This window comes from Grammomys surdaster, unplaced genomic scaffold, assembly GCF_004785775.1.
Source record: "Grammomys surdaster isolate TR1022 unplaced genomic scaffold, NIH_TR_1.0 125996, whole genome shotgun sequence".
In the NCBI taxonomy this organism is placed as follows: Eukaryota; Metazoa; Chordata; class Mammalia; order Rodentia; family Muridae; genus Grammomys; species Grammomys surdaster.
The window spans coordinates 4,623,405-4,636,930 of NW_021620812.1; the positions used below are offsets into that span (position 1 = coordinate 4,623,405).

A 13,526-nucleotide genomic window follows, 5' to 3' on the forward strand; every position below is an offset into this window, starting at 1 on the left:
CATGAGACAGGGTAGAGGTCATGAGAGAGGGCAGAGGTCATGAGACAGGGCAGAGATCATGAGACAGGGCAGAGGTCATGAGGCAGGGCAGAGGTCATGAGGAAGGGCAGAAGACAACAACTCTATCACCTGCAGATCTGAAGAACAGCTAGGAGGCCATCTGGGCTGGGGAGGTGCTGCTGACACAAGTTTGGAGAGGAGGCTGGTGTAATAGATTTGGGTGAAAGGAAGGGGAAAGGGGGATGAATAGGGAGACAGGGACACAGACAGAGTTGAGGTCTGAGAGGCAGACTTACAGACCTATGTGCAGTACTCATTCTGCCATGGGGAATATTTTTGCTGGAACCTTTAGAGTGGACTGATGACGTGTTCAGAAAGTTTAAGAAAGATGACTCTTGCCACAGTAGGGATAGAATTTGTCCTTGAACAGATGTGGCCTCGAGTTTGTAATTAATTCTGGGTTCCGTGGGCCATGCTTCAATGTCACAGGTAACACCAGAACATCTTCACTGGCACATGATGTTAGTTGTGAGTTTTGTCATGGTGAGTTTCTGAGATGATAATTGATTATCTACAAAAATGATCAAGACACAAAGATACTCTCCAAGGTGACTGTGGTCTGAAAATGAACTTTGCTCTGTCTTTACTCTGTTTCCATGGATTTTGATGGTTTAGGGTTTTAGATAAAGCCACTGGCACCATTTTCATCTGCTGTTGAGCATCTCAACATTGTCAGTATGCTTTAAGGTGGGGCCAGTTCATTTTATTCCTCTAGCAGAGGAGAAGGAAGGGATCGGCAGCATTCAAGAGGAGGCTAAGCAGAAGTATCTGGAGAATACCAGTGCAATCGGTGACTTGAGCTCTCGTGCCTGATGTTTCCCTCCCTCCGTTGTGTTTCAAATCAGGAAGAATGTAAAAGACTCTACTTTGAAAGTTTCGAGTTTTCTCTTGAACCCTGGGCATCTTCTCTATCCAGATGTTGCACAATCCACAGAATTTGTTACACAAGTGCACAAGAGAAAAAAACAAGGATCTCCCTGGAGGTGATGTCCCACAAGAAAAGGGAAGGGAACTCACAGAGATGTAAGAGCTGCTCCCAGATGTCAGCTGGCAGTGGTGGTAGAGCTGTCAGGACATAAGAACCTTCTCCTTCACAACAGCAGTAGGAGAGCGAGGGTCTGACCAGGGCTGGAGCTTCTGGAACAGAATGACCTCCCTGCCAAGAGACCCAGAACCAGTATCATCCGCCTTTCCATATAGGTCTTAGGTTTGCAATTTAGAACTGATAGCTACTTTAGCATAACACATCTGAGATGCAGTTTCTACCAGAAGCTAAGGGCACTGAACGGTGACAGGCCACTTCAGCTCCATAGCACTTGCCCCTGGGGAGGTCAGCATACCATCCAGGTGGTAACTTCAGCCCTGCCTCGCTAGAAGACAGCCTCCCCATTGACTTGGAGTGAGTTGTGGTGATGAGATGAATGCATGACTCCTTAGACTAGTTTTTGTTTCAGTGGCAGCTATTTCACTATTGTTTCTTTGTATTGTTATCATAATTATTAATTATATTGTTATTAGCCATATCTCTCTGAAATTTTGAGTTCACATACACTGTAATGATTTAATTACAAAATTGTTACCCATGTGTAACTCACTTTTCTGCTTCACCTATATCCTGGCCCCTCCTCCCCAGTCACCTCTTCTTGGTTCCCTTCCTCCCTCACAAACACCCCTCCCACATTATCCCACTCCCATGAAAGTATCTTTTCTGCCTTTTCTATTCCTCAAGCCCTCTTCCTTCTACACCAAGCCACTACCCACTTTTCTATCTACACACAAAAGTGAGCTTGCATCTAGATCCCACATGTGAGAGAGAACATGTAGTATTTGTCCATTGTAGTTAAGCTTATTTCTGTAAAAACCTCATTTCCTTCCAGACTTTGGTACTTAAGATAGCCACAGATGTCTGCTGGTATTGTAAAAATTCAGCCTTGTCCAGTAGTCAACCTCTGTTCTCGGCCCAAACATCCTGGTGATTGCCATTGCTCAGTCAACTGCACTATTACACAGATCCCCAAACCACTGCTTATTTAAACCACATTATGATATTATCACTATATAAAAATGATATGTGAATTCCATATTCTCTACTCATTAATGTCATAAACCTGACTCAGAAACACAGCCAACTGTAATGAGGTGGTTAGGAGGTAGTCTCCAAACTGTAGTGTTGTATGTTAAGGTTTCAGCTTGTATATTGGACATGTGAAGAAACCTAATGCTCAAAGAAAACTGTATATATATATATATCTGAGCTATATGAATTCCCCTTTTTGTTTCCAAGTTTGTATTAAGATCAATAATAGTCAATTTGTCATTTCGTTCACTGAGATCCACCATAGATATCGCAGTATTTCTTCCCAAACCACTAACTATCTCTCAGAAACTTATTTTAAACTAGTCAAGAGTTAGAGATGATATCATAGCTCTGCTTTTTTCTCAAAGTATAGTCCTTGGATTAGCTCATATTATGATGTTAGAAGGTGGGGAAGAGGAGGAAAAGAAAGGAGGAGAAGCACAGAAATGGAGGAGCAGACTGGAGATTGATCCAGAAGGCGGATCTCAGTCTTGTGTTATTGACTAAGTTAGCCACAGATAATCAGTCACGGGCATTATGAAGTTTGAGGCACAGGCCTTCAGATGAACAGCAGTGAGGAAGACAGGGAATTGTCAGACACTAAAGACAAACATAATTGACTTTACATTTGGTTAACAATGTTGACTTGGGCTTCAGTGTCAAAATGTGAAAAATGTACTATCATCCCGACCATGCATCAGTAGATATTGCTACCAAATACACAGGACCACTTGTTAGCACAGCATGCTCTGTATACATTACTTCATTTAATCCTCCGGATACCTTTGATTCTACATCTCTCTTGACAGGTAGGTAAGCCAAAGAAATGGCATGGAACTTGAACCTGGACCTCTGTGCCTCGGAGGTCTATGGTAGTAATCAGCATCATAGAATAGAAATTTGTGTAGGAGTGTGTACTGTCAAACTGATAGGGATTCCATGACAGGCTCTTATGGCTTCTGTTCATATTGGGTGAGCACTGAGGTCAAATCATTAAAGCTACTAATGGATGGAATGACCTCCGGGTGAGGTCAGTAGGAGTAGGGTTAGCCGTCTAAAGGAGCAGTAATGATCGGTGTCATAAAATACAGAACACACATTTCTAGAAAGCAAAAGGCAGCCCGGCTGCTTCTCCACTCATGCCATCATTGCATGTGCACTTGGTAACTGTCGCGGCATTGGCTGTTATCTTATTTTCACGGAAGTATTTCTTTGCATGTTTCTCCTCTTTTCATGGTTGACTACGGTGTGCTGTGTTTTCCTCTGAAAAGAATCATAGCTTGGAAGCTGTCTGATCTCTATTTATTATTATTATTATTATTATTTATTATTAATATTATTATTTTTATTTATTTTTAGAAACAAGTCACATTTTAATGTGAATCTGTTTAAATTAAATTGATCCTACTCACTTGAGTGATGTGAAGTGCCAGTGTTCCCATGGACTCTCTTACGCTTTTTGATATTTTATGTGCTCTTCAATCAGTTGGACAGGTAACAGGCGAAGCTCGTGAACCGGGCCACTGCCGCTCTAACACTGCACCTGGACTTAGTCCCACAGATGACGGGGTGACATACATGAGGAAACCAGACGTCAATCTGAGCAGAGGTAAGGGCCAGCCGTTACCTAGTGAAGAACCTTAGAAATCTTCCACAGATGTTGCCTGTCTTTGTCTTTCATCTTCAAGTCCTTGTTTTGTCCCCTTGCCATTTTAAAATTAATTAATAATTACTTTTATTCTCTTCTAGTGGATATGGAATGTGATGGTAGGAATTGGCCCAGGGTCCTGAATTTTGAAGAGGAGCTTTGAAGCTGACATAGCTATAAATGCTGTATTTTATTTAAAAGAAAAAAAACACATTGATGCCTAAGGGAAAAAACAGAAATAAAATCCCTGGTGTTAATTTTCAGATTAGTCATATGCTATAGCTGTACACTCCATTAACTGGCCAAGCAGGTGAATTTACCTTTGCTAAAAAGATTAAGGGCTCCAGTAGACTATGCTTTACAAGGGTTCATGTAAATGTCTCAGCCTTTTCAGAATTAGGGAAGAATTCACTGCTGTCAATGTGTAATGGGACTGACATCCCATCTTCAGGATTGTTAGCTAAGCATCAAGTCAACCAACATGACTCACACATCTGGCCAGCATCCTATGCCTGTGGTGAATGCTGTTTTAAAATCTCTCTGGTTTGAATGTTTGTGTGTGCGTGAACTCATTCTATCCACCATGTTATCCCATCTCTGGTGTTTAATTCGAGTCATCAAGCACAATGAGACAGCTTCACATATTCTGTAGAAGTTACACAAGAGACTTCCTCTTTGGGCGGCAGGAAAGGGTCAGGTGACATTTGCAGTGTGTAGAGTCACAGTAGAGCAATGCTGAACTATTGAAGTAAACATCCCTTTAGAGGAATTGTGGTGAACCCCCCCAAACACACAATATAGACAAGGATGTTCATGAGGAGGCTGCGCTCCAGGAGAAAAGCCTAGTTCATCAAAGGCTGTGGGAAGAAAGAGGGGCAGTCATGAGGCTCTTACAGCCAGATGCAGTACTGACCACTTGACACAAACAACATTATTGATTGCCACAAGAATTTTGCCAGTCAAATATGGATACTACCACTTTATAGATAAGAAAATGACAGCTTAAAGAGGTGCCATTTGCTAGGTTCATGTAACTAGTAAACATAAGCGCTACACATGCACTAGGCCTCTCTGACCCCCGCCCCAGGCATATGCTCCAGGCACAGATCCAGTGGACCGATGATGGATATTGTTTCTATAAAATGCTTCCTCAAAGCTCCTGAGACTACTCTTTTTACTCACTTCTATCTCTGAGGAAGGCTTCAATTACCCACTCTCTCGTGCTTTGGGAATGTTCTGTTTGACTTCTCTGTGCTGTGTGTGTTCATATAATAGCTCAGCTGGGTGTCATTAGCACATTTTCTCCCAGAATTCAGACAGTATATTATTACATGGTGACTAGGCAATTTTATTCCCCTGTTTTCATGAATGCTCTTTAATTAATCCATAAATTTAGAGGGCAGGTTTAAAAGCCAGATGACGGTATTTAAGTGTTTTCCATAACTGACTTTTCAATAACACTGTGTGCAGGAATTTGAACACTGACAGATAAACTAAGAAGAAACTTGACATCCTGGGATGTTTATCATTGTTCCAACATAGTTGTGTTCTAAATCAGTCATAGTCTGAAGTGAAATAAAAATGGACTACATCTTTTTCAGGTGACTTTGCTACATGCCATCTGGTCAGACAGTTTGGCTCTACATATCCCTTCCAGAGCTCTATGTACAGGTTTGGAAATTGCCAGTTGAATCCTGTATAAGTAGATGACTCATAAAAGCCAACCTTAGCCTCACTGACAGACCTGGATTACTAAAATTTTACACCTTTGTAAAAATATATTTTAAGGGAATGTCATGTCAGCTCTTTTTGCCTGCCATCCAAGTGGTTTGTGGTACTACCTGGAAAGAGACAGAGGCAGACAACAAAGGGTATGTTTGAAGAGGTGGTAGAGTGCCAACATTGTAGGCTGTGTGGAGGGACAGGGGAAAGATAAGACAAGGCTTAGGTTGTCACTGGCAGTACTTAGGTAAAATAGTTACCAAAAAGTGCAAGCAAGGTCAAGCTGAGAAGGAAGGTAAAGGACTTAGTATCAAACATGGTGACACAAGTAACATCCCTAGGATCCACACAGTGGAGGAAGAGAATTGACTACTGAAAGTTGTCCTCTGACCTCCATGTGTGCACTGTGGTATGCAAACAATTGCTTCCCACGCATACACTAAACACACACAAAAGAAAGTTGAGAATGCAAATGACCAAAGAAAGTAAGATATGTTTGCATAAGCTTATGTGATATGCTGGTAGAATAATTTATTATAATCCACAGAATCTACACATGTGTTCTTTTGTGTGTATATGTACAGAACATGTACATATGTATGTATATGTCTGTCTGTCTTGGGTAATTTTCTATTACTGTGACAAAGCACCATGACCAAGAGTTAGTCAGGGTTTATTAGAGTAACAGAATATTTAAAATGTATCTCTCTCTGAGTATAGAAAGAAGATTTGTTAGAAGTATCTTTAGACTGTGGTTCAGCTAATCCAATAATACTAGTTCAGCCCAACAATTTCATCCAGTCTTTATCATATGCTTGAATTTTGAAGAAGTAGGCTCCAATGCCAATAAAGAAATGGACCTTCTAAAGAGGACAAGAGAAAACAAGCAGAGAGAGAGAGCTTCCTTCTTTCATGTCCTTTATATAGACTGTCAGTAGAAGGTATGGCCAGATTTAAGGTGAATTTTTCCCATTGGGTTACAATCTGATTACAAGTGGGTCTCCCACTTTAAATGATTTAATTAAGAAAAAATTCCTCATGGGTGTGTACAGTTATTTGCATTTTTAATTAATTTTTGATGTAGTCAAGTTGACAACCAAGAGTAGACATCACACCAAGGCATTTTATCAAAGAAAATGGTTTAATTTCTGATTATGGTTTTAGAGGGCTAGAGCATGTGATGGCAGAACATAGGCCACCCAGTACTCACATCTTGATGTGGAAGGAAGAGGCACAGAGAGAACACTGGGAGTGGCTGGTCTTTTGAAACCTCAAAACTCACCCCTAGTGACACACCTCCTCCAAAAAAGCCACACTCTAATCCTTCTAAAATAGTTCCTTCAACTAGAGACCAAGTATTTAAATATGTGAGCCTATGGGGGGGAACATTTTCATTCATCCTCCCAAATTCCACTTCCTAGTCCTCATAGGCTTGTAGCCACATCATAATGCAATACTAACTTAGTCCTACTTCAATTGATCCCATAGGCTTTTACAGTCCCAACACGGCCTAAGTATCCAAAGTCCAAGTGTCTTGTGTTCCTCAAGTCAATGTCTTAATTTTAAACCCCTATAAAATAAAAAAAACTAAACCAATGTTTGCAATATACAATGGCAAAGAATATATATTACTATTGAAGAATGGAGGAAAGGAAGCATAGGGAGGAAATTCCAAACCAAAACGCCACACCTTCTAATCCTTCCCAAGAAGTTCCAACAAGTATTCAAACCACATGGCTAAGTATTCAAATATATGAACCTTGGGGATTTATTCTCATCCAAACCACAACAATGTCTACGTTGATGTCTGAGTGTACCTGCATGTGTGGATAAATGTTCATGTGTGTATGTAGGTCAGAGTATGTAGGTCAGTGCCCTTGGTTGTCATTTCTAAAGCACTGTTTGTCCTGTTTCATGTTGTTGTATTTTGTTTGTTTTGAGACAGGATCTCTTACTGAACCGGGAGCTCTTCAAGTAACATTGGGGGCAGGCCAGCAATCCCCAGGGGCCCACCTACCCCCTGATCCCTAGCACTAATTTACAGGTGTGGACTATAACACCTGGGCACAGCATGCCTTACTGACTGAGCTATCTTCCCAGTTCTAACTTTGGTTCGTAAATGAAAAAATGTTATAGTAATTTGTCTGGAGAGATGCCTCAGTGGGTAAAGACATTTCCTGTGCTAAGTCTTGTGACTGAATTCTATCCCTGTAACACACGTGAGGGTGGAAGAAGAGAACTGACTCCTCAGTCCTGCAACCTCGTTAGGTGCTGCTGTGGACACGTGCACACCAGACAGAACCACAATCATACATAAGATTTAATATTTAATAAATCATTAAAGTACTGGACACTGCTGAGATACAAGCTCAACCTCTCTGAGCCTCTAGTTGGGAACTTGCTGTCACTCACTTTCATATGTCATGCACACATCATTCAGAAGGATGCATGATCTGGTAAATACTGAGAGACCCAGAGACCTTTTCAAAGCCATAGCAGACCTGTAGATCTTGATTCTCCAGGAAGTCTTGCATCAGAACTTGTGAAATGTTCCAGCAGTGTCGTAGGAGGGTTGTTTATGCTAGACTCTGTCCCACACTACAAGGTCCAGTCTCTCTTTGTTGTCCTGTTTTGACAGATGTAATCGGTTTCTGAGCATAGATAGCATGTAACCTGACATAGAATACAAACTGGCATCTTTACTAAAATGCCATACCTCAACTCTAAAGATTTTTGATGATTGAATCTAACCAGAGATGCTTTAACATATTTGGGTGGCATGTGATGTAACTGCTACCTCTGGACCATGGCCCTCTGTCTTTCAATTATTAATACTTTAAATGGAAGTAGAGTATATTGTGTGTTTTACATGTGAACTAATTTATTGATAATACAATATAAGAGCATTGAGGAATGTTGTGTTTGCTTACTTCAACATGCCTAATGTTCATCTTTTATATTAATATGTCCATTAAATTTGAAAGCATTTCTTTTCCTAATGAGGGAAAGGCATTTTCCAATCATGGTCCATGTTAGTTATCAACATCTTATCAACCGAAGAAAAGTTTGATATATAATTTTAGTGTCTCCTTGATGATGTATAACATCTCATACATATCCTATAAAATTCTATATTTTAGTTTCTGCTTTGTATACTTTGATCTAAGTGACCTGTTTCTCCCCCCCCCCCCAACCCCTGTCTCTCTCTTGCTCAGTGGCACCTAATGGGAATGTAGGGATAGAGGAAAGATCGGCCATTGGCTCAAATGAGCAACCCAAGCAAGCTGCACAAGAGATGCTCACACTGAAGGAAGAAGGCATGGAGGAAGATGAATCTTTCCAGCCTGAGGATACTAATGCCTATGCAGGAGTGAGAGAGGAAACAGTGATGGAGGAAGATGGTACCTGCCATCCTCAGGATGCTGACATGGATGTGGAACTGAAAGAGAGAACAGGGATGCAGGAAGATGGTACCTGCCATCCCAAAGATGCTGACATAGATGGGGAATGGAAAGAGAAAGCAGGGATGGAGGAAGATGGTACCTGCCATACCCAGGATACTGACATGGATGTGGGATTGGGCGAAAGAGTAGGGATGCAGGAAGATGATGCTTGCCATTCCCAGGATGTTGATATGGATGCAGGATTGAGGGAGAAAGCAGGGATTTCAGAAGTCCCCTTAGGGGAGAGGAGCCCTACAGGAGATCTGCCAGCATCAGCAGAACAGTCTACAGTGAAAGGGGAGTGCCCTCTAAGCATAGCTAGTGAGGCAGAGGCAGGCACAGAAGAGAGTAGCAGGCATGAGTTGGAACAGTTGATCCCCACAGGAAAGGTAGCAGCAGAAGCCTCTGTGTTTCTAAGTGTAGAGCAGGCTGCAAACAGGCAGCGGGATGAGGACCCGGACAGGCAGGCCTTGCTGCATACAGTGATGGAGGAGGGAAGAGCAGTTTCCGAAGGGCGTCAGGAATTGGAGAAATCAACGTTCACAGACAGCACAGGGTTCAGCTCAGAGACTCTTGGAGATGCAACAGTTCTGAAAGAAGAAGGGACTTCTGAAGTAAAGGAGGCAGAAAGGGAGGTGGGCTTTCCAAAACCAGATGGAGATCAAGGTGGAGAGGGAACTCTTACAGAGCTGGAGGTCATGGGGCCTGTGGAAGACACAGGGCCAGAGAGAAAGGAAGGTTCTGAAGAGGCAGTACTCGGGGAAGAGAGAGCAGCCACGGAGAGGAAGGAATTTCTGGAAGCAGAAGCTCCCTTCAGCTCCTCAACAGGAGAAGCTCAAGCAAGCCCCAGGGAGGCTTTCCCGGGCAACCATGAGGAACTCCGTAAGGAAGACACAGCAAGGAAGGGAGTCATAGCTGACACAGAATCAACCATGGAACAGGATCTGCGAGCAACGTTCCCTGGGGAATTAGCTGTAGCCGGAGGCACAGAGAAAGTTGACGCGCCCACACCACCTCTTAGGGAAACTGGATCTGAAAGAGAAGAGGAGACAGGGGCCAAGGTGCTGAAGACAGAAAACTTGTTAGGAGAGCAAAAGGTTAAAGGGGAAGAGGAGGGCACAGTGAGTGAAGTCAGTTTTGAGGAAGAGGCTCGTGTACTCCCCCATGAGACGGAGGCTGATGCAAAGGATGCAGAACCCACAGGGGCAACTGAGTTGGGGGAGGTTACAAAGCTTTTAGAAGACCCACCCAAAGAAAGAACCGCGACCTTATTTGAAGCAACACCTCAGTTTGAAAAATCACCGAAAGAGAGTGAAGTCACAGCCACGGAACACAATGGAGAAGAGCTGCTAGGCCAGGAGAGAGAGGCTCTGAGGCATAAGGGGAGGGGGCTCGGCCACGGAGATGGGCTGTTAGGAGCTCCTGGACCTGAGCCAGAAGACAAAGTGCAGCGACCAGAGGGCTTTTTCACGGCCAGAGGTGAAGAGTGGGCTACCAAGGAGCTGCACAGCCGTGCGGGGCCGGAGAGACTGGAGGAACATGAGCATTTGCAAGTACAAGGAGGAGGAGGAGACATTATGAGAGGAAATCTTCCCGAGGAAAGGCTCACCTCGGCAGTGGTGGTCTGTAGTGAAGCTGAGGGTGAGAAGCCGCAGGGGGGAGGGAGCAAAGATAAAACGTGCCCTCCAGGGACAGTGACTGACAGCCTGACAGGGCAGAACTGGACCATGAGAGGATGCACAGTCGAGGCCGAGGAGGATCCGCATGGAAGAGGAATCGAAGAAACAGCTGCAGAGCAGAGGGAGGAGTCGGCAGAGTCAAAGTCAGCTGATGGGATCCTCACGGCCTCCTCCTCTATGGATACTCAGAAGGAAACCTGGGACAGAGCGGGTGAGGATCTAGGAGAAACAGCAGCCGAAGCTGAGGACATGAAGCCAAAAACGGAGACGGTAGCAGTGGTGGAGGAAGTGACATCAGGAGGGGCTATGGTAGAGATGGAACAGGAACAGGATCCTGATGTGCAGGACTCAAGGCCTGGGGAGGACAGAGAGGGAGGGGAAGGAAAGGCTTCTCAGCAGGCATGTACGGGTACAGCTGGGGAGGAGACAGGGGCTACAAGGAAGGACGAGGAAGACCAGTCAGGAGCAGCCGAAGAGTTCAGAGGCTCAGTGTCTCAGACAGAGACAGCTTAGCAGAGTGTGCCTAGAGGCAGCACCTCCAAGGAAACTGGAACTAGAACTCAGGAGAAGCATCTGGAAAGACTGCAAGGAGAATGTGAGAGAGGAGATGTTCCCTTGAACACAGCTGAGGTCCTATGGCAGCTGGTGAGCTGAAGTCTGGTGTGTTTCCAGGACACCTAGAAAGCTTGCATGACTCTCCTGTCTATAACACAGGTTTCACTGGTGTCTGCTATGTTCTTATGTGTTCTTCAGTTCTGTACTGCTTAGCCCCAAGCTGGCCTGAAAGGTCTGGTGGACACAGGGAAGCACTAAAGCATGCAGAGGAGGCTGGTCAGCTCTCTGTGTGGTCCTTTATTCATATCTCATCTTTGGAGATGGCGTTTCCTGAAGTGAGGTCTTTATGTCTCACAGGGTTCAATAGAGAGAGAAGTTGGACATTGAGGAGCTTGGGGAGGAGAAAGAATATGACCAAAATATATTGTATGAGGATTTTAAAAAGCATACAGAGAAGAATGTGCCCTCAGCTACAGAGCCCAGAAGTAAAGGGTTAAAGGTCACTTTAGAACTTTCCACATTAGCTTTCTTTCATACACACATATAAAATACGTGTACACCATCGATTCTTCCCAAATTGCCGCCACCACCACTTTGGTCTTTGAAGGATGGAATAAAGCTCATCTGTGGCTACTTAACCTTGAAATGCTTCTACACTTTTACCTCTGATGTTTTACAAAGTTTAATGAACTTATGTTTCCCATACATAGATGGCAAACACTATACATATTTAATATATGTTTAAAATACCTAAGTTTTGAATGATGTTAGTAAACACCAACATATATTTATTTTACAGAGTCTGTTGTTCTTCAAGGTACCATCACGTCGCTAGTGCACACTTTTATTATTTTGAATGATTTTGTCATCAGTGCTGTCTTCCCCCCTCCACCCAGGATATTGTGAAACTGTCATGGTTAAAGACTAGAGTGGGAACCGACATAGACAGGTTCTGTTCAGAGTTTCTTTTAGCTCACTGCTGGCCTGAGATGGTCTCAATTGTAGACACTGGTCAGTAGGTTAGTAACCATGGAGAAGTAGCTACAGTAGATTTCCCCCCAAGGAAGCTGTGGCCCCAAACAGAGAACTAGGGGAAGGAGTATTGGACATTCTACACAGCTAGTGTGTCTATATTTAAATCAAAGTGATGATTTTTTTCAAACATTTGACTTTTTACCAAAGATTACCAGAAGCCAAGCCCCGATGGTTTGATTTTAAGTCCCTTTTTATTTAACAGTTAAACATTAGTCCTAATTTTATGCACAGGGATTGTATCTTAGCCACCTTGGAAATTCGATGTCTCTTGGAAAGGTTAACTCTTCCTATTTACATCTGGGGGAGTGGGGAAGGGAAAGTGGAAACCTTCCTGAAAAGGAGCTTGGTGTGTATTTGTGTCCTGTTTCCTCTGGTAGAGTAGAAACGTGTGGCTCTCAGCATTTTGTCCTTGGGAGTGTTATCTATCAGGCTGCTCAAATGTAAATGAGAAATGTTTATAACCTAGATAAGTGTGAGATGTGTGATGACCATAGAAGGAAGACGTGGTCCATCACACGCACCCTGGGAAGATTCGGTCTAGCCTGCGTTCTCTGTACCTGATGTCCTCCTGAAGATTAGCAACCCCTGCGCCCTCCAGGGTTCTGTTATTTCAAACCTGAGTGACCCCATAGCCCACAGTAAGCCAGCAGTCACAATGGCTCTCCAGATGGCACCCAGATATTATTTCCTAGTTGGATATCAGCCTGTTCTGAAGGGCTGGGTTTCCTTGAAGATAGTTCATGCTCCAAAGCTCACACTGTTGACCCCTTTCTAAAATCAAGGAGATGAAAAATTTCCAAGACAGCAATTTCCCAGCCAGGAGGAGAATCAACCTTTTATGGGGCACTTTTATAGGTGAACTCATGCCCCACAAAAGCTTCAGATATATCTGGTTTTAAATGAACCTATGCATCAATATTTTAATTTTTCTTGATTCTATTATGTAGCCAAGGTTGAGGAATCACGCAGTCTACCGTCTGCCCCGAGTTTCTATTGTCAAGGTGTTCTTTTGTTATAGATGCTTTTAATTTTGACAAACAATGGAGCTTTGTGATAATCAGTGACAGACAGAGCTGTACCAGAGTGGACATATTGGCACAGAGAGTGGACAAATCATTTCATTAGGAATGCCAGCACGTTAAGCTTACCACCTGGTTCTTCTCATAGAAACCATATAAAGTTCGGGGGAGGGGGGCAGGGGGCAAGGTAGAAACTGTTGTTATAGGGAACCTTGGAGGTGATTTTAAAGTGTCCACAGCCTGAACAATGATTGGGTAGATCATTGGTTACAACTGAGAAATCATCAT

The 13,526-nt window shown here is 43.3% G+C and overlaps 1 protein-coding gene across 1 annotated transcript in view; it reads left to right on the top strand.

Moving 5' to 3' along the window:
• Positions 1 to 11,142, top strand: part of Erich3 (glutamate rich 3) — a 94,022-nt gene extending 82,880 nt beyond the window's left edge. The window contains exons 13-15 of the mRNA XM_028754338.1: positions 776 to 850; positions 3,624 to 3,746; positions 8,723 to 11,142. Coding sequence (XP_028610171.1) covers positions 776 to 850; positions 3,624 to 3,746; positions 8,723 to 11,142 — 2,618 coding nt within the window. The remainder of the gene's footprint in view (positions 1 to 775; positions 851 to 3,623; positions 3,747 to 8,722) is intronic.
• Positions 11,143 to 13,526: the final 2,384 nt, after the last annotated feature.